The 22,474-nt window shown below is 42.1% G+C and overlaps 1 protein-coding gene across 1 annotated transcript in view; it reads left to right on the top strand.

The window, feature by feature from the left end:
* Positions 1-22,474, top strand: part of CACNA2D1 (calcium voltage-gated channel auxiliary subunit alpha2delta 1) — a 555,905-nt gene that overhangs the window by 273,471 nt on the left and 259,960 nt on the right. Inside the window, exon 5 of the mRNA XM_084811840.1 lies at positions 19,852-19,896. Coding sequence (XP_084667966.1) covers positions 19,852-19,896 — 45 coding nt within the window. The remainder of the gene's footprint in view (positions 1-19,851; positions 19,897-22,474) is intronic.

Genomic DNA, 22,474 nt, shown 5'->3' with positions numbered 1-22,474 from the left:
TGCAAATTTCCTAATTTGTGCAAATTTCCTCAGTAGACTGAATCAGCCCTGCTTTAGTCTATGGAGGAAATTTGTGCAAAGTAGGGAATTTGCACAAATTTGGGGAGATTTGTGCAAATCTCCCATTTGATCGCTGTTCGATTTGCACAAATTTCCCATTCACATAGAACGAGCAGCAGTCACAAGTGCAAATGGGGATCAGGCATGAGATGAGTGGCGATGTAATGTTGGGAGAATCCTAGCGATCTCAAACATCGCTCGTTCGCCCATCTCTCCCCTATGGACATTTTGACTGAGGTTCCCTGGAACACAATGTGACAACGTGTCATACTACTTTGCACATGAACTCTCACTTCTTTTGGGGTGGCAGAACAAGGAACATTTTCAACCAGAACCATGTGAAATGCCAGAAACTGGCAGAAATCAATGTGGTCACTATTACACCGATAACTCGATGGTTTAGCTTTGTAATTCTGATCTTTTTTAAAGTTAAAACTACCCAAAATGGTAAATGTTTACAACAAAACAATACAATACAGTAGTAACAATAAAAACGTAGACGGGTGTAGCTGGTAGAAGCGGCTGGAAAACAAGTGGTCAGTCCTAAAACTCCTCAACCCATCAGTTTGAATGTTAACTGGAATAAAAGTATCTTAGGTAGGTGGCAGAAGGCAAGGACAAAGGGAGGCCAATGGACTTCCCAAAGCAGGGAGTTCCATAATCTAGGTGCAGTTATATAGAAGATGCTCTGTCCCATCCAATTGTGTACTGGCCACATGGAGAATATCTTCCCTAACAGATCCCTAAGGAGTATGCAGGCTTCTCTGGGGGTGTGCAGTCTGTATTTGTATATGTGGGGTGAAAGGAAATGTTTGTATTAGCCTAAAAAAGAAGATAATGACAGCTGCTGAATTCAGTCCTTCCTTATGTCTTTTGGGGTCTTTGGAGTATAACTCATTTCTTCAGTTTTATCTGGAAATGTGACTTCCTTAATGCAAATGATCATATGGGGGAAAACCCCAGTCTATTCAAAAAGAAAATTTACTGGCAGGGCAAAAAGCCAGTAAAGATTTCGGGGCAAGGAGACAAATACAGTTGTTGCTCATCATCATATTTTTTTTGCCATTCCATTTTAGTTAGAAAATTAGATGTATGAACTGGGATCATGGATCACCTCCACATACTGATCATGAAAAGAATTAGCAATGGTGCAGCTTCTGAAAGGCAGAAACCAGGTCCTGTGTCACTTCAATTTTCATGCCATTTAGACCACTGGAAAGAAAATACAGATGCATTATCCCTTTTAGGCTAATGATACTTCCCCCTCCTCTGTACAAACAGCATCTTATTAAAAACAAAATGCATTATGGTATTGAATTAATTAGCACCTTGCAGGTATTAGCCTTGTGTAACGAACATGCTGCATTGTTAACAGAAGCTTACAGGAAGCTGATGTCTTCTCTCTCCCTACTTTCTAAGCACCTCCACAGACCTCTTAACACTGCTGTATGATTCTAATTATTTTATCTGCCATTTTCAATTCCAGATGGAGCTGCAGCTTTAATAGCTATTTCAAGTTGGTGAGAGCTGACTCCTGGAGCGCAGCTCTAGTCTGGAAAGTAGGGCTGTAGAAGATTAAAGTCAAAAGACTGGCTTTTTAAAAAAGCTGACTGGCTTTCTGGTTTTAACCAGTTGATTGTCCAATTAAAATTACACACACACACACACACACATATATATATTTGAAAGACCAGCAGAAGTATTGGAAGGAAACGCTATCTTTTTATCTGAAATGAGGGAATGTAAAATACGACATAGAACTGCTTGGTGAATTGTTAATGGATAAGGAACTTTTTGGTGAGTAGGAGTTCTAGGTTTGGATGTGGGAGATCCAGGTTCAGATCAGAGCCACAGATGTGACCCTCACTGGGCCAGTGCCACTCTGCTAGACCATCCATATCCCTCCCTTGCCTGCTGACAGATGTGTACAACTTGCAGGGACATCTGCATATTTGCTTTTCTTTCTTTTCTTTTTGTTTTAGTAATGAACAAATGTTGCTCTTTTATTAACATTTTGCAAAAAACAAAAACCCATATACAAGCTGTATCCCATTAAACACAATGGGAGGTAAAAACGAGACCAGAGAGAAGTAATGATTCCCTCTGGCAAAGAGATACGTCTGAGTCATTTCCAGATGTGATCTTTCTGGGGGGGGGGTTATAACTAGGATGAGGAGGGGCAGATTGCAATCGCCGCAGAGGCAAACAAATAAATATTTAACAATATTTAACCTAAGAAAGTTTGGTGAATAATAACATTAAGAAAACAGTTAACAGAACTATGAACCAAAATACGTTCAACTCTAATTTCAAGCCACAGTTTGCTGTGAAAAGCAGTGTTATTGTTGCTGGACCAACAACAGTTGCCTATCCCAGTTCTCTAGTCCTTGGTTGCCTGTCCTTGTGTGGCAGTGCACACTTCGTTGAGCTGCAGACTGTCTCCTTCTCCACCGTGCTGCTGGTTTCTCCATCCTTTCTTTCCTTTTCTTCTCCTTCACTCTCTTTCTGCCTCGTCTTCTTCCTGGCCAGACTTCTTCCAACCAACCTCTCCTCTCTCCTTTCCATGTCCCTCCCACTTTACTCAGCTCACATTCCAAGGTCCTTAGAGACAGGCATCACACAGATGTTAGCAGTGCTCCATGATTCCCTCCCTCTCTCTCTCTCTCTCTCTCTCTCTCTCTCTCTCTGTTGCAGTTCCAAAGCCCAGGACTTCTGAACGAATACGTTTCTCAAGCTATTTTGTTGTTTCCCAGGTTTCTGAGGGATCAATTAATTTTTTGATTGATATCCGCATTGCCAAATGCCTGCCTTGACTTCTTGCAAAAGCTATTGTTTATGCTTCTAACATATTTGACAGCATTCCCTTGAACCTCCACATGGACTCTGGTTCCTCCCTTCAGTCCTGCTAACCTCTCAAGACAAGTTCTACTCCACTCTTATTAATCCCCAAGCTACTAACCTATTAGTGTCCTTCTCAATCCTTCCTGTATCTATGCATCCTTTCCCCTATATTTATGAAGATTCAGTTGAAATACAGTGATGGGTTCATAGCCTTTCAGTAGCCTTCTTATTGATCACACATGCTGTAATCTGACTACATAGCAGACATATAATGTGATAGTGGGATATCAGTTACCTTTATCTGGCACTTGTTGGTTATTTTCATAAGACTTGGGAAAAATATAGGACAACACAACTGCCAAAAAATAATCTCTTCTATCCCCAGTGTATTTTCAAGCCATTATTATTTTGGAAGCAGAGCATTAGATGCAAATTAGGATGACCTTGTGCTATTGATTCAAAAACTAAGAAGACAAACTGTATTAAATATTTTATAAATATCTTCTAATTTTGAAACATATTTTTAATTGGGAACAAGAGTGCATCTGAGCACATGCTCAGCCAAGGAATTTGTTTTCAGTGTCCCAACTGAGCTCACAGCCCATTCACACAAATCCCCACCCCAGCTTTCTTGCATCTAAGCAACCTAAAATCTTCTTCATATGTGACATGTGGTCTCTCTTATCTTCAGTTAATGGTGAGCCGTGTTAATTAAGTACAACCGGTTCCTTGTAACTCTCCCAACTACAATTAAGAGGTCAGCTGCATGCAGTAGATTATCCTGCTCCCTTCCCTCTCTGGGATGGATTTTCATGTTCCACTTCAACCATAGTTACCTCAACCTCAACCATCAGCATTGTTAACCTCAGCAGTTAATCATCAGCGTGCACATTAGTCACAGTTAAGACTAACCAGGCTATCTCCTTGATCAGGTTTCTTAACCAGGGTTCAAAACTGATTAAGGATACTTATGAAGTAAGAAACCATTTTAGCTTTAATTCAGTTAAGGCTGGTGTCCATGGTGTCCTTAAGGAATAGTTCTCTAAACTGCAACTGATAGCCCTCATCTTCTTCAAATGGCATGGTTCACGCATGGAGGGAGCAATCCTATGTTCCCTAGACAGCGTCTGAGGGACATAGGATTGTTTGGTTTCCTGGCTACAATGTTGGAAACAGGGCTCTGGCTCAGAGCCAGGTAACTGCACTCCCCACCCCCTTTCCCTCCCCCTCATAGCCGTTGCAGAGAGAACTGCTCTTGCTCCCTCTCCATACTCAGAAAATGGGGAAAGGGGGGAGTTCCTGGGGGCAGGGAGGGAAGGAGACCGGGTCAGCAGCCATATGAAAATCCATGGCTGCCCCAGCCTCCCTCCCTCCCTCCCTGAAGCCTCTGCTAGATGGGCAAAAATGCCTGTCTAGCTTAAATGCAGAGCGGGAGGCACGAGATGCCTCCCTCTCTGCATAGGATACTACGATACCTACGAGTTCAGGGGCTTACAAGTACCCAGGGTACAACCCATAGGATTGTGTCCTTATTTGACTGCTAACCTGACCCCTTACAAGGAAACCCATTTTGTCCATATGACAATTGCCTGCGTTTATGTGATCATATGATGATGGTTTGGAAATTCTGTATGCTGTAGCCTCTGTACCTATTTTGGAGGCAGTTCCTCTTCACTTGTGTATTTATGTGCTCTCTCTCTCTCTCTCTCTCTCTCTCATTTCCCTTTGATGCAGTCCCACACTGCTGGATGCATTTGTGTGAAGGAGCCCTGACTGAGTTGTACCATTGGGGCACATTTAGATAGAAATTGACCATTGTGCTTGAACTATTTTTTTCACATTTTCTCTCCAAGGTGGAAGAAGTGAGGGCATTGTGGTCGTGCTAATTGAAAGGATGCTTGGGGTTTTCTCACAGAGGAAAGTCAATTAAGACAAATTCCAGGCGATTAGATTCATCTAATAAAGTAGGCGGTTGCCTACGCAAAGGCTTGTACAGGTGCCCAAACGCTTGGTAAATTAAGGTATGTCAAAGTGATCCATCTTCATAGGTGTTTTGAAGCTGAATGATGTGGCTGCGTATCCAGTGGTCCAGGCCCAGGTGGGAGATGGCTATTTCCTACCCTTTCTTCCCTAATAAAGACTTAGGTAATGATTAGTTTCTGATGTGCTGCTTGTTGTTGTCCATTTTTATTAATGAATATTAAAATCAATATTTAAAAGTATGTAACTGACTTTGTGTAAATAGGTTTACTATGATCATGACTTGAGAGAGGCTATTTAACAGCTTTATGTCTTGCGTGAAATGCTTTCTTGTCGAAGAGTTGCCAGCTGAAGAAACTGAGTATCCCCTAAGTCAGGGGTCCTGAAATCCTTTGGACCGTGGGCAAATTTGGGAATTTGAGATACTGCTGTGGACACCACCACAAAATGCCTCGTCAGTGGATTGATGCTTTGGCGTCTACCTTTTGTGTCTATGGATCTTAGACTGCGTCTTGTTCAGCAAAAATGTTTGCTTCGTGTCTGTTGGAGACCACAACTTCTCTTTAATACAGGATTGTCTAAGTTGGCTAATTGCTAGCAGTGCAATACAGCTATTGCTTCTTTTAAGCATATGCTTTGGCAGTGTCCGGTAGTTGCTTCTTTTTGGGAGGAGGATATTACACTGATAAGTTTTGTACTGGAACGCTCTTAATATTCCCTTAATTACCTGTCTCATGGAAATAACAAATGGTCAGCGACAATGGATTCTCGTGCCTTTTTGACACGTAAAAGACTGATATTACAACACTGGAAAGATAAATGCTCACCTCCTATAATGCAATGGATTGCGGACCTTGCAACACTTTCAGCATTTGAACGGGTGGCAAATAGATACCACCTTCAAATGGATATTTATTTGGATATTTCATCTGCTTTTGTTGAAGCCTATGCATAATTGCTAGTAAGGTGTATGCATTTCATATGTATTCATTGGTGCGGATATGTACAAATCCATGTACGTCTCTTAAAAAATGGTAGAAAAAATCTAAACATGTTTTGCGGGTGCCTGCGGGCGCCACATTGAGGACCCCTGCCCTAATATATATATATTATTGTGAGTAGTGGTAGCAGTGATAAGTAGGTCTGACTTGCATGCTGCAAACCTGTGAGGGGTGTTGTGTCTGTCTACTTATAAAGGGCAGAGCAGTGCTTTTGGTGCTTGTCATCTGTTAACAGATGTAGGCCAAGCTTAAAGAGATGTTGTTAGGGAACTGCAATACCCAGCGCCAGCTCCAGGTTTTTGAGGACCCTTGGGGCCCCTCACTCAGTGAGCCTACCTTCTCATTGCCATTGTCACCAGCTCTTGCTCCTTATCCTCTTTTTCATCCTTGCTACCAGTTGCTTGCCTGCTTGCCAGAAAGAGAGCCAGTGAGAAAGTAGGCCGTACTCCTCCAACTCTCGCCACCACCGTTGTCTAGGCCAGAGCGATGAGCAGGTGAACGAGCGGGTTGCAACGATGAAGAGGATGAGCAACTCTGGTTGGCTCTAATTCATGGGCCCCTGCTGGGTTGTGGGCCCTCAGCAAGTGCCTGACCAAGCCTACCGTTGATGCCTGGCAATACCTTCTCTTTTATATTTTCACAGGTATTTCAAAGCCATCACAAAGTGATCTCTCTTGTTTGGGCACATTTGCCCAAAAGTGGATATGGAAATGTCTGTCAGGGAGGATTTCCTGAGTTGTTGTTTTATTTGTTAGTCCAGATCCTAGTATTATGGTGCATACATTGTCCATTCATTTAAAGGGATGGAGACCAGGTATGGTTCCTTTCTTTTATTGCTTTTTCTCTTGACAGAGGTACATATTTGCATATCCTTCCCTATTTTACTTTTTTAATTTTAGAATGAAAAGACTTTCTCGGGCAGATGTGCCATAGCGGTAAACTTTTAACTGTAACTTTTAATAGTTAATGACGTTCTCTGTTTTTATTATTAACCCACTGGTTTTTAAATATGTTTTAGGTTTTTGTGTTTTTATGCATTTTAATCTTTGTATTTTTATTGTATGTCACCTCAAGCACTCATTGAGTGGAGGGATGATCCAAAAATATTACAAACAAACAGTAATAAACAATTTGTCATTTAAAGCACTGACCACCAAACTGTCTATTGTTAGAGGTTATTCTTCTGATTTTAGCTGAGTCTGTTAAGACCCCATTTAAACTATAAATTGATTTAACTGGCACAACGTTTGACACAGTAGGTCACTGATTATTTATTTATTTATTAAATTTCTTAATTGCCCATCTGGCCGGTCACCCGGCCACTCTGGGCGATGTACAACAGTACAATTTAAAACAGTAAAATTACACATTAAAACATTGTCTAAAAATACCCTAACCCACCCCAACCATTATTGTGGTTGCGTGATTACTTTTCAGAAATCGTTTTTGGTAGCACTTTCCTGCAGGTGTGAATAATGAATATTCACCGCAAATTTCCTTTGTGCAAGCAAACAACATGCATTAGTCACACTGAAACTTCTGAGACTTTTTCAGGAATACAGTGTATTGCCATTTAATCATACTGCTTGAGAAAAGCCACCTAAGAAAGCTGTTTGTTTTATTTCTAATTAGGTTTTATCTCACTTTTGGATACTGACAGTATGTAAAGTAAAGAAATAAAGATTCCTCTTACAAGCTCTATTAATGCAGATAATCATATATATTTTAATTAAACTGATAGCATGCACATGATATGGAGGTTAACTAGTTATAAATATATTTTCCCTACCTATTCCTTTAAAACTTTCTTTTACTTACCATTGTAGTCAACTCTGTTTTGTTATGTTGTCAAAATACCTCCCTCCACACCCCCAGAAATATACAATTTTGCCATCAAAGCAAGCAGGAGTCTCAAACAGAACAAATTAGTGAATTTTTAAAATTGAGCCTGAAAAAGACATTTTGCTGCCTGAAATAGAATCCAAATGCCCCTCCCCACCCCACCCCACCCCACTCCAACTGCTAATTGTTGTTTAAACTCAACAATTTAAAATGTCTTGCTGCATTTTTCAGGCACCAGTTCATCTATACCCACCTCTCTTCACCTTGCTGTATGTGAGGGCTAGCCCTGCAACTCCAGAAATAACTGGAGTAATTGAGAGAATTCCAGCTACGTAAAAGAAAGTAAAAGGTCATTCACATGACGTTTAATGGCGACAACAACCAAGTACTGTTGTTATTGTGAGAAAAAAACACTAGCAAAGTCCGCTGCATGGCTGGTCATATGCTTTTATAATCTCTCAAGAAGAGTCTTAAACAGTGGAAGTAGGTTTATCATGTGATTGATATAGCCCTTCATAACAATTATTTTGGCTCAAACTGTAAGGCACATGGCTACCTTACACTGCACCCAGACTAATGGTCCATCCAGCTCAGTTTTATCCTATTGACGCTCCACCTGACAGCTTTATAAGGAGATGAGAGATACTGAAACAACATACTGTATAAGCAGAGCATGGCTTATCCCTTCTCTTAATGTCAAATAGCACGCGTTTTAGTCTCCTTAATGTCAAATAGCACGAGCTAATGTCAAATAGCACACTTAATAAATAATGTCATTTGCCATTTTAAATTATTATTGGATGCTTTTGCCTATGACTTTATTGAGTTAATTTGCACCTTGCTACATCTGGGTTGTCATGGTAAACAATGAGCTCTCTCCAGCATGCTATGGAATGCATTTGGTTTTTCTTGATCTTTCTGTGATAATCCTTTCAAAAGGCTTGGTTCTTTCCAAACATTTTCCCCTTGGGAATGCTTGGTAAAACCATACATAGAAGGGATCACTCTTCGCAGCCCTCACTGTCATTCCTCCCTCCAAACAAGCCTAACCTTGGAAAGATATGGGGTGGGGGAGGCTTTCGTGATACAGGAGAGGCCTTCTCTGGCCGGTGTAATTTCCTGCTAGAGTGCATGGGACTAGCAGCTTCTGTGCCTCCTGAACCAATGAATTGGGTCAGGACATGGGCGGGTATAGGAAAGGCCTGAGCACATTCAGCGACATCTAGGAATGCCAGTCCTCAGGTAGGAAAATGAAGTACATGCAAATGTGAACCAGCCTTCAGACTTGTCTTCATAGAATCGTAGAATCATAGAATAGTAGGGTTGGAAGGGGCCTACAAGGCCATCGAGTCCAACCCCCTGCTCAATGCAGGAATCCAAGTCAGAGCATCCCTGACAGATGGCTGTCCAGCCTCGTCTTCAAGGCCTCCAGTGTGGGAGAGCCCACCACCTCCCTAGGTAATTGGTTCCACTGTTGTATTGCTTTAACAGTCAGGAAGTTTTCCTTGATGTCCAGCTGGAATCTGGCTTCCTGGAACTTGAGCCCATTATTCCGTGTCCTGCACTCTGTCTGCATTGCTAGAGTTATGGACAATAGTGCTGTGCAGCCTGTGATCACTGGCTGACTACTTAAGCTGGTGACTTACACATCACCCCAAAAGAAGAAATGTATCACCCCCCCTGCCCCAGACAGATTTGCACATGCTAAATTGTACATATAAATGCAAATTTAGAAAATACTATAATGTAAATAGAAATGCAGTACATCTCACCATAGCAGGAAAGACTGTGACCAGGTAGCCTGCATGGCTGGCTCAATCGCCAACTGATGATTGCCAACTTCAAGGCCTCACCTCTCCCTTCTTACAGGACCTTATTGTCAGGAGTGCCCTAGCTGCCTCTTGCAGTCCCCACCAATAGCCAGCTCAGGACACAGACAATGAGGAGTTCTTTCCGAGACTTTATTCCTTTCTTACTTTATGACTCTTTCAGAATACTAGTTGCCAAAGCAAGGAACAGCACTGAGGAAAGATAGCAGAGTAGCCTAAGCACCAGGTAAGGCAGTTGGTCCACGTTTGAAGGAGAACCACGGGAAGACCCTGAACTTATGGGCTAGGGAGAGATCCTCCCTCTTTTCCCTGGGTCCTTGGGACGCGACCGTTGCTTGCACACCAAATGAGCGCTACGCCTCCCTTCCACGCCCTCCATCTGTCTTCAAGGTGATATCTCTGCTAGGTTTGCCAAAGCTTTCCTCCCAAGGAGCAAGCGTCTTTTAATTTCATGGCTACAGTCACTGTCTGCAGTGATCTTGGAGCCCAAGAAAATAAAATCTGTCACTGCTTCCATTTCTTCCCCTTCTATATGCCATGATCTTAGTTTTCTTAATGTTGAGTTTCAAACCAGCTTTTGCACTCTCCTCTTTCACCCTCAACAAGAGGCTCTTTAGATCCTCTTCGCTTTCTGCCATTAGGGTGGTATCGTTTGCATATCGGAGGTTGTTGATAATTCTCCCAGCAATCTTAATTCCGACCTCTGATTCATCCAACCCGGCGTTTCTCATGATGTACTCTGCATATAAGTTAAATAAGCAGGGCGACAATATACAGCCTTGTCATACTCCTTTCCCAATTTTGAACCAATCGGTTGTTCCATGTCTGGTTCTTACAGATGCTTCTTGACCCTCGTACAGGTTTCTCAGGAGACAGGTAAGGTGGTCTGGTACTCCCATCTCTTTAAGAATTTGCCACAGTTTGTTGTGATCCACACAATGAAAGGCTTTAGTATAGTTAATGAAGCAGAAATAGACATTTTTCTGGAATTCTCTTGCCTTCTCCATGATCCAGCGAACGTTGGCTATTTGATCTCTAGTTCCTCTGCCTCTTCGAAACCCAGCTTGTACTTCTGGTAGTTCTCGGTTCACATACCGCTGAAGCATAGCTTGTAGGATTTTGATCATAACCTTTCTAGCATGTGGAATGAGCGCAATTGTGCGGTAGTTTGAACACTCTTTGGCATTGCCCTTCTTTGGAATTGGAATGTAAACTGAGCTTTTCCAGTCTTGTGGCCATTGTTGAGTGTTCCAAATTTGTTGTCATATTGAGTGCAGCACTTTAACAGCATCATCTTTTAGGATTGTAAATAGCTCAGCTGGAATACTGTCATCTCCGCTAGCTTTGTTGTTAGTAATGCTTCCTAAGGCCCACTTGATTTCACTTTCTAGGATGTCCAGCTCAAGTTCAGTGAGCGCACTATCATGGCTATCAGGGACATTAAGCTCTTTCCTGTATAGTTCTTCTGTGTATTCTTTCCACCTCTTCTTAATCTCATCAGCTTCTGTTAGGTCCCTGCCATCTTTGTCCTTTATCATGCCCGTCCTTGCACAAAACATTTCCTTGATATCTCCAACTTTCTTGAAGAGATCTCTAGTCTTTCCCATTCTATTGTTTTCCTTGATTTCTTTGCATTGTTCATTTAATAAGGCCTTCTTATCTCTCCTTGCTATTCTCTGGAACTCTGCATTCAGTTGGATATATCTTCCCCTTTCTCCCTTGCTTTTTGCTTCCCTTCTTTCCTCAGCTACTTGTAAAGCCTCATCAGACAGCCACTTTGCTTTCTTGCATGTCTTTTTCTTTGGGATGGATTGAGTTGCTGCCTCCTGAACAATGTGCCTGAGGAACCTCTGTCCATAGTTCCTCAGGCACTCTGTCTATCAGGTCTAATCAGCCGCTTCACTCTTTCTGGCGCTACTTGGAAATTCCCTCTGCTCTTCCCCAGTAGTATATTGGACACCTTGCGACCTGAGGGGCTCATCTTCTGGCGTCATATCTTTTAGCCTTGTGATATGTTTCATGGGGTTTTCTTGGCAAGAATCCTGGAATGGGTTGCCATTTCCTTCTCCAGTGGACCATTTTGTCAGAACTCTCTGCCATGACCTGTCCGTTATGGGTGGCCCTGCATGGCATAGCTTATGGCTTCACGTTATGAGTTACGCAAGCCCCTTCGCCAAGCTGGTTTGGGTTCTAGCCATGCCCACTGCTGAGATGTGACACCCAGGCAGATTCCTCGGTTGCAGTCTGGCTCTTGGGGGTCCCCCTCTCCTGGGCTAGATTGACACATCATTTGACTTCGTGTAGGGCAGTTTACGATGTAGCTATGTAGAGCTTTCATCCAAAGAATTGCAACAGGATTTTAAATACTAATGCTATAAAACTGTGCAGCTTTTGACAGCTGTCCTCATAAACACTTCTTTGGTATTTTGTATTATAAAAATGCAAAATTCCTGTTGTATGAGACTAATACATAAAAACATGGCCAGAGCAGTTGGCAGTTTAGCATGTAAATATTACAATATAAGTCAGGGTTTCGCCTCTGCGAGCTGTGACAGTGCCCATTTTGACACACATTAATCCTTGGCAAAGGTTAATTGTGATGTGCAGAGAAAGTGGCTGAATTCTCAGTCTTGCATGATAAAGAGGCTGGATAGAAACTACCTTCAGCAATCCATCTACATGGCAATAAGCTGTCCTTGCACTTCCACATATTATTTGTGCATATTAAAATAGCTGTCACAGAGAACACAAATGTGTGCTGGCAGCTTCAAAGGCTGAGACGTGACGATTGCAAGTAAATAGAGAGGCAAAGACATGGTTGCATGGATTTACCCAAATCTCGGGCTGTTGCACATAGATTCTCCTACAGCCAAGGATGCAAACTTCATAAGCATTTGAGACACTTCGTTTCTTATTATAAATAACTTCGGTCTTTTAACAATCAACACATCTCATTTTGTAATCTATGATACATAGCTAGATCATATATGATAAGTGAGGTCAAGTCTTCTGTCCATTTGTGAATCCAGAGTTGTAAAATGAAATGTCTGGACTAATCCATTTTTGACTAATCCATTTTTACTGTCCAAGGGTAACAGTCCATATATTTTATTTATTGCATTTATATCCTGCCTTTTTTCCTCCTTAAGGATCTCAAGGCGGTGTACATAATACTCCTCCTCTCCATTTTATCCTCACAACAACAACCCTGTGAGATGGGTTGGGCTGAGAGTCTGTGACTGGCCCAAAGTCACCCAGTGAGCTTCCATGACTGAGTGGGGACTAGAACCCGGACCTCCCAGCTCCCAGTCCAACACTCTCACCACTACACCACACTGGCTCTCCTTGGGAAGTGTCCTATCAATAGTATTTTGTCCATGAATTTCAGCTCTGTTGACTGGACCAGACTGATACAGATGGTCTTCCTGTACATTCACAAGCAAAAGTGTATACTGTGGATCACTGAACACTGATTAGTTATGCCTTAATTATTAAGAGATCCTCCTGAGCACATGCACCATTGCTTTTTAAATATAAAACTTATTGGCAGATGTATGCCCTGGCCGTGGGCTGCTAAGGTTTGGAGGTGCTGCGAAAGTGATAAGCCAGACCCAGGTTTGCTTATAAGGAGCCTTTACTGAGTACTTACACCACACAGGCATACCCAATGGTTGGATCAGGCAGCTTCTTTGAACCCAGAGCCAAGGGGCACAATGGGTTTTATACCATACATGTTAGCAGCAAGGCAGCATGACAGAAGCAAGCATTAATTAGTGTTCATTTACAACTTTCCCATCATAGACTAACAGTGCTTATTCAGAAGGAAAACAATCAGAACTTTCCCAGCACAGACACATGTAACTTAGCATAAACAGAGCCTCACTTCTCAGGCGCATCCCAGGCCCTGATCAGATAAACGGTTCAGAACTCATTAGCATGGAATGTGCTGAGGCGGCGATATCGAACTTTGACTCATCTTGCCAGCCAAGAGGCCCACTAGCAAGAGAATTGCACTAATAATGAACCAAAGCAGAAACAGAAAGCATTATGGATCTCTAGGCCCCTCTAAAACTGTGGGTGACTTGGTTACAGGCCTGAGGTCATTACATGTTTGGGCTTTTTTTGGTTTACTAGCTCCAGTGGTGCTTAATTTCAGCCAGCTAGCATGGACAGGAAGCCAACTCAAATCACTCCCTTTCATGGGCTCATCACATTCAGTTTAAAGATAAAGGGCCACAGGCAGGAGAAGCAGGGGCTTGAAGCTGCCCACAAACAGTTCATACCTGGACAGCAGACTCCACAAGCACAGAAGCCACCTGGTCACAGCCTTCCCCACTGTGCTGAGATCTGTTACATATGGTGACTGGTGACTTGGTGACAGGTCTGGAGCCATTACAGCAGACAACAAGGATTATAGCTTAGGGCAGCCTATACAAGACTAGAAGTTATAATGAGTTGTGAAATACCTTGTGCAATGCCTTGTGCAATGATTTGTGAAACAGCTTGTCCAACAGCTTACGCAGTGGCTTGTGAAACAGCTTGCACAGGTGGAATCAAAGCAGTGGATCTGATGCTTGTGCAAGGATAAAAAATGGGGTTTCCACAAGTGGCAGAAGCTTTGTGCTAGCGGAATGACACCACTGGATACAATTCAGTGTGAGGACAGCTAACAATAGAGGTTGGTGGGTGAAATTTCCCTCCAGATTGGGCTATTTGTTATTAAGCTAGTTGTTCACCTGTGCTCGGTTTTCCGCTGAGGAATTTTGGGACAATAGCCAGCGTATTCATTTCCCCATGTTTAGTGGCTTTTTTCCATAGACAGCAGAGTAATTGTAGCTACTGTTATTACAAATGTTCAAGGTAGAGCCGAGGCAAGAGAAAATAGTTAAAGCTGCCAAAAGACTTTTATTTGTGTAGCAGCTCTAATGGCCAAAATAGTCAGAAAATTGAGCAATATTATCTGCTGACAGTAAAGGGCTTTCCCTGATTTGGTCTAATGTGTTTCCACTTTCCACCATTATTTCCAGACAAGAAATCTGGGTAGATTAGTCTTAGTGAGTTTTCCAGTGTGTATTATATAGAGCTGTGCTTCTGAAATGAATATAAAGCTCCAGCAAACTGCTAATAGGAAATGTATAATGGGATTTAAAAATAAGATCAGAATGCTTGGAACTGTACTGCTGCAATGCGAGTGCTTATTTACCCATCACATTTATGTCTCAGTCTCCCTACAAGGAGCTTGCTCCAGCAGCCATGGAATTATACTGCCCACAGAACTTCAGCTATTGGATGGTATGGAAATGTATTACTTCTGATTTTATCCTCGCAATGACCTAGTGAGCATAAAAAGGCTAAGCTGAGTGTGTGCTTAGTGTGATCAGGGAGCTTTGTGACTGAGTAGGGCTTCCAGTAGAGTTGCCAGTTTTTAGTTTCAGACATTCAGTGGTAGATCATGGTAGAGGTCATAGGGCAGAGCCAGGTAAGAACATAAGAAGAGCAGTTCTGAGTGAGATGAGCGGTCTACCTAGTCCAGCATGCTGTTCCCACAGTGGCCAGTCAGATGCCTGATACTGTAGGCTAGCCTTCCCCCATGTGATGTCTTCCAGATATTTTGGAGTATATCTTAATAAGTATGCACATTAAGTAAAAATGACAATGGGGTCACTTACTTATAGAATTCCAGTTTAAAGAAAACTATTTTATACAGAAAAAACATCAGGCCTTGTCTTCCCCCATCCCTGCCCCCCCCCCCCCCGGTTAGTTGGCAACCATAACTTCGAGTATGATATCATAGTTAACCAAAATGTCTCTTGAATTGATACCTTATGCATCATAACTTTGAAGTGTTAACTACTCCACTTCTACTCCATTTGGGTCTAACGTTCATCAAAGCACATCTCTGCAACATCCTATGGCCTGTTGGAGCACAGCTGATGGGCTGTGGGATTGCAGCTTTTATATAGGTATAAGTATAGGTATAGATATAGATATAGATATAGATATATAGTATCTGTAGCATCTCCCACCTCATTGCACCACGTGCTTTTTTTTTTTTTTCCTAACTGTGGAAAATAATTGTATTAACACAATAGTTTTAAAAAATGATAATAGTGCTCTTTATTCAAACATGCACAACTGCTTTTAGTTACTACAGTCAATGCTATCTTAGAAAATTGCTTAAGAAATGAGAGGCTCGTATGAAGTTAGCTGCCTCTAACAACTTCATCAGGCAAGGTAAAGTTAGCAAAAAGAGACAAGGTGGATTGTTTTTCCTCCCGCTATGAGACTGAGTTAGCAGTGAACTATAACAATCTTATGAACAGAAGAACAAAGAGTTCTTGTTTACACTTAGAATTGCCCAAGGAGAGCCAAGGTTACTGCTGTGGATATTAAAGAGTAGTATCTTACAAGGCTTAATAAAAGCAGTATTTGCCTGGCATATAGGATCCAATTTTACATTTGTTTGTTGTTCTGCTCTAGCTTATTTGATAAGGCCATGGGATAGATTTAAAATCTGACTGTACAAGACATGCCAGTCATCAGAGTTGTCTCTTGTTAGGCAAAGTTGGCTGGAAACACACATTTCTTTTCCTGGAGATGGAGTGAGGACTGCTCTGCCTCACTCACATATCCAGATCCTCAGGTGTACCCTGCAGCATGCGGTAAAGTTGTCACCTTTTTTTAATGACTGCAAGCTGTACAGGTAGCAATCCACAGGTAATGTTTTTCCTATCAACACTCCATATCAGAAAAAGCTTTATCTACTGATTCCTGTCTGTTGGGACTGTGGAAATAAGAGCAATCGCCAGTTGAAAACTATGGGTTATATCCAGTGTTGGACTAACGTAAGTCCCATTCATTTCAAGGAGTCTACTCTGAGTAGGACTAACATTAGATACAACCCTGTCTCAAGGAGCACAGCTGCGAAAGGGACCTCTGCCTACGAATTTGAAGATTAGACAATGCTAAGCTAGATGGAGAAGTGGCTAGATGGACAAATTGCTGTAACCTGTGAAAAAGGCAAATTGCATGCAAGGGATCATAAGGTATTAGCTATTTATTTGATTGGATTTGAACCCTGCCTTTCTACCAAAAAATGGCACTCAAGGAGGCTTGCATGCACAATTAAAATTGAATAAAACAATTCATTAAAATACAATAAAGACGCAATAACTACAAGGAATAAATACCCAGCACCCAATCCAACAGACCCACTTACAGGCCAAAGGCGTTCTTGAATAAAGCAGTCTTTGTCTCTGGTGGAAGGAAAACTGAGACGGAGCGAATCTAGCCTTCCTTGGGAAGGCGTTCCACGCCCTGGGTGTGGCCACCAAGAAGGCCCTGTTTTGGGTCGCACAAAACTCTGAAGGCTGGCGATCTCAAAAGAAGGGCCTCTCCATTTTAAGACCCAGACAGGCTCTTATGGGAGAAGCTGGTCTTTCAGATAGCCCGGTCCCAAGCTGTATAGGGCTTTATAAGTTTATAGCCAGCACTTTGAATTCTGTCCAGAAACGATCCAGTAGCCAGTGATGCTGTTGTGACAAGGGAGTCATGTGTTCCTTCTAACTGGCCCCAGTCAACAGTCTGGCTGCAGCATTCTGGACCAGCTGAAGTTTCTGAACAATTTTCAAAGGCAGCCAGATGCAGAGCACATTACAGTAGTTCGAACGGGACGTAGGTAATGCGTGTGTGACCATGGCCAGATATGACATCTCTGAGAATGGGCACAGTTGTCAAGGAAGTGAAGTACTTCCACTTAAGGGAGAGTCCTTTTTCTGAACTAGATTTCCAAGAGATGCATCCTCCCCAAACTTCAGGTGGGTTTTCACCCTCTCTATTACCAATCTGGAGATTGAGACATTCTGCAGAAGTGGATGTTTGGATCAGCCCTGTTCAACTGAATGCAGTAAAGCTGAACCACCTGATAGGATTGTGTCAGTCCGATGCAAGAGGTGTACAATTTAGGATTAAAGGGAAATTAAAACTTTATTTCTATCATCCTTTCCTGCAAGCCACATGCTAAGTTGTAAATTGCTTCTTTGAATATGACCCACCAGGTTACAGAAAGAGATCGACGTACTGCCATTAGCTTGGGTTTCTAGTGGCGATAGGAATTGCCTCACTTTTATCAGCAAACAGTAAGCTCAGGTTTACCATCTTGGATTTGGTGTAAAGCCGGCAGTAATGAGAAAATAAGGAGAAAAAAGAACTTCAATAGAAATGTGGATTAAGTTATTTCTGCATGCCATCACATCATTTGTTTTAAATCATACAAAAACCCACTGCTGGTGATGAAATTATTATTTTCAAATGGTTTTGAAGAAAAAACACATGTCTGTGTGTAGATAATGATAATCATTAATTGTCCCGTTTAAGACAAGGGAACGGGGGTAAAAACATTCCAATGGTTTATAAAAATCCAAAAAAGATCATTTTATTTATTGCTTAATCATCTTTATTAACCAGCCAACCAAAACTGTTCATTTAGTCCACAGACGTTTCCACACATCCTTATTAGCAGCAGCTTGTATTACTTAAATGCCATACATAGACTTTAAGCCTATATTTGATTAGAGCCTTTGAACCACTGAATTGATAATAGCCCACTGAAGATACCAGAAGTAGTCAGTCAGAAAATCAGGGCCAATTCACACATGCATTCTCATCACTTGATTGCTCAACACTTGGTAATGCAGAGCTAAATGTGTGCATTGGGAGGAAAGCATTGTATCTGAGGTGGAGTGAAGTAGGTATGGGTGAATCTGTCAGTTTCACTTCTGCTCAGCTTTTCATTTTTCCAAACTTAAATTGGTTTTGGCCTGATTCTGCATCAGTGTACCACTTTTTTTGAAGTCCGCATGAAAATTGTACACATACCTCTCCTAATAGATGCATTTTTATGCAACCTTTTCCCAGTGTATGCATTTTTGTATACACATATACTAATGTTCACATTTTTACAAGCTATTTTCCCTATTATATTTCTATACATAATTTTCAGTATTTTGTGCATTTGTCTGTGCACTTTTCCTGGCGTATGGATTTTTCTGTGTACTGTTGCCTAATGTATGCATTTTTCTGCACACATTATTGCAAAATTTGGAAAAGAGTAGATTTCATTGTGCAGCTCTGTTCCAGTTCACTTACTGGTTCAGGAATAAAAAATTATATTTCTGGTGTTCAATCTGTGATATACTGATCATACATGGAAGTTATTGCTTGATGCTGCAGCCTTCAAGAGGCCACCCTCTGCAAGATGTACACAGCCAGATGGTATCTTTTTATTGAAATAATATTTTAAACTATCATTACAAGTACAGACTTTATCCTAAATACATCTATTTTGAATTAAAATGTAGTTCAGATGCATGTTCTGACTACTATATCATCTATATCAGGGATGCAGAATCAAAATTGGGTGAGAGGCCAGACGATCCCCCAGCCTTCTGGGAGCCATATGACATCAGGTGGACATGGCCACACCCCTGATGTGGCCACACCAACCTATCATTATTCGCTCGCAGGCTGAGGTGCTGGGTGAACCAAGCACTTGGCTAAGGACCAGGCTTCACTACATGTGGGCTTTCCCAGTTAAGGAAGCCCAAGCCCAGTGAAGCCAAGCCATCCCAGTCACCTTCATGCCTTCAGTAGGGGTATGAAGAGGACATGGACAGCTCTGCTTCACCCGCCCTGTGTCTTTCCTGCAATGGGGGAAGGACGTGGGGCAGGTGAAGCAGAGTGGGCCGAGCCCCCTTTGAACCTCCATCAGAGGAGCAAAAGGGACTCGGATGGCTTTGACCTGGCTTTATTGAGCATGGACTTTCCCAGTCAAGCCCATTGAATGGTCCATTGACTGGATGGTCCTTCTGATTAGCTCAGTCGGAAGCGACATACAATATAGATGCTCATGGCTGTTGTCAATCTTTTCCCAGAAATATCAGCATCTGAACTTTTGGGTTCTTAATTGTAAATTCTCATAAAAAAGAGAAAATGTTACTTTTATTCATCTTTTCATAGTTACTGATATGTTTTCTTCTTTCTTAGCATAAAATTTAGTATAATATCACAGCTGTTGTTGAGAAGCTGTATTAGGGCATCTGTGTAAATAGTACTTTGTCTTAACCTATAAAGTGGTATGGCTGACATTAAAGTGCAAGCCATGCTGTAAAATTAACAGGCTTATGATTAAGTACAAAAAATAATAATATAGAATCCATTTCAAAATTAATGGTTTTAGAGTGCTTTTTTGTGCTTAAGCTTTTTTTTTAATTAACCCTCCTTCTTTTTCCCTTGTGCAGACCAATGATATTGTCTACTACAACGCAAAAGATGACTTGAATGAAGTAAGTAACATTTATGAAAATATAAATTCATGCATTTCCAAGCTCCCTCAGGGTTCATGATTTTCCGTATTGTCTCAGTCTTCTGTACTTACAGTCCCTCTGGAAAAAAAAAATGGTCTGAAAGTGTATACTTGTTAAACTACCATTTGAAAAGAGAGTGGGTTTTTAAGAATACGTTTCTCAGAACACAAGCACAAAATAATACAAGTGGTTCCCGGTAGATTTCTAGAGAGCTTGGTTGTATTATGTGATTTGTTACCTTAAGGAAGCCTTGAGAAAAACTGGTTTTTCAGAGAGTGGTTGAGGAATAAAATGTGTTTTATGGTTTTAAAAAAAGAAAAAGTAAAAAAGCCAGATTTTCGACCTGTACCTGTTCATGCCATCACTTGGGAGTGATGGTGAACTTACAGGGTGGTGCAGTGGTTTGAGCCTCTCTCATTCCATCACAATTTCCAGTGTGAACTAGACATTCTGGGGAAAGGGACTGAAGAATCCTGCAGACTGGCCAGTATAAATGCATATCAGTAGTTGATGGCATTTAGTTTTTTTCCCCTGTGTGTTGTCTTCTGCTTCTTTGCTTGGCGACCTATGGACCATTTTGTAAGCGAGGAAGTAAATCATGGTTTCCTGGGATGTGAACCCAAACCAGAGTTTATATTTTTACCTACACTGAGCCTAAGATAGGATGGGATACAAATTTCAAGTACTAATGTACACAAATGCAGGGAGACCCAAATTATATGTGGGCTTAGAGGAACTGTGTTTCTTCTAGTGCCTCTGAACACATGCAGAGTGCCTTTTCATCCAGCAAGTAGCAGCCGGTCCCTCCCACAGAAGAAGGGCTAAAAACATAGATATTGTTCCCCATAAATCTGTTCCCTGCGGGTCTTTTTCTGAAAATTAAACATAATCCCCACTTCTGTGGCAAGCCATAGCACAGCAAGCATCTGTTTCCAAAACCAGTATTAAAAAGGCTCGGAGACAGTCTTTCCGTCTTTCCCAAAGAAATATTTTTCTACCTTCCCAGCCATAGCTTCCCTTCACAATCTAGTGTTTGTTTCTTAATCAGTCTCCAGGAGACAAAAAAGGGGGAAGTCTAAAGAATTCTGTTAGGGATTTTTTTTGTCTCTGGTATGAAAAGTGGGAATGAGTAGAGAGAGGAGCCAGTTGGAAATGGGGAATGGAGAAAGACTGAAGAGGTAGAGACACAGAGGGATAGAAGCAGGCACTAAATAACTGAGATAAGTAAAAGTGAAATTGCCACACATTCAGCCAATTTATAAAGCAAACTTTCCTTGATGTCCTTAGAAAATTTACCCGCATTTGGAATGAAGCGGCATAGGAGCTTGTTGACTGGGAGGTATTCATAAGGATCTCAGGCTAAGGGGTGGAGGCTGGGGCTGCAAAGGTTCATTAGCAAAATGGAATGAACCCTGCAAAGGTTCATTAGAGAAGCAAAAGGGATTGTGTAGGGGAAGCAGCTTTGCACTTGGATTGGAAGAGAAATGAACTCAGCAACACTGGCGAGAAACTGAAAATGATGCATCCTTCCCTTCAGTCCACCCATCAGATCTACAGTATACTAGGGAAGGGAAGGGAGCGGAAAGGGAAGGAAGCCTTGCTGCAATTCAGAACAAGAGAACAAAGAAGCCATGAACATGTGAGAGAGAAGACTGGGGACGAGCGCACTCATTTTGCCCCATCACCGTCCTCATTGGACTCCAAGCGCTGAGGTGAGCTTCTGCAGCTGGAAGCCTTTTGAATCCTCGTAGGCTCCCCCTGTAATGCAGAACCCCGATTTTCCAAATTTCTGCACTGGATGGGGCGTCTGGATGGATACAGAAGGCAGTGGTTTGCCCTGAACATGTGGAGGAAGGGTGATGAGGGTTGTGACGGAGGGGCAGTGGAACCCCATGTTCTTTGTTGCTCTCCCTTCTCCTGTGTTCATGGTACGTTGTATCAGAATACTTCAGTGGGGCTGCACTCTCTGGCAAAAACCTGTTTCAGGTTTTTCTGGCGACCTCATTTAGCTGCTGTAACGAAACCTCCCTCCCTGAGTATTCTTGCTGGCCAAGATCAGATAATTTCTTGTCCCTGACCTGCTGGCGAGTGGGTTTGTTGGAGGCCGCACACGCGCACCTCATAACAAGTCGGGGCCAGTTTTCCCCATATCAGAACTTAGCTTGGTACATAGGAAGCTGCCTTGTGCTGAGTCAGGCCATGGTTCCACCTAGCTCAGTATTATCTCCACTGACTGGCAGTGGCATTAGTTCTCCAGGGTTTCATACAGGAGTCTTTCCCAGCACTGTTTGGAGATGCCAGGAATTAAACCTGGGATTATTTGCCTCTCGGCTATGCCCCTTACCTATGGTCTTGCGCTTTGCCTCAGTTCATACACTTAACCTGGGACGTGGCTATTGCTTGTGTAATGGAGTAATGGGTGTCTGTGCTCCCTCTCCTTCACCCCCCCCCCCAAGTTATCAGCAGTCATAAAGGCTTTATGTGTATGATCCTCTTCACTTAAGCCCAATTCATGCTATTTCCCCTCTGTAACAAGGGTGGGGGAAGAAATTACGCA

The sequence above is a fragment of the Heloderma suspectum genome, chromosome 7 (assembly GCF_057233095.1).
Source record: "Heloderma suspectum isolate Gila_16-S chromosome 7, 16-S_ref, whole genome shotgun sequence".
Classification (NCBI taxonomy): domain Eukaryota; kingdom Metazoa; phylum Chordata; class Lepidosauria; order Squamata; family Helodermatidae; genus Heloderma; species Heloderma suspectum.
This window is presented reverse-complemented; position numbering and strand designations above follow the sequence as displayed.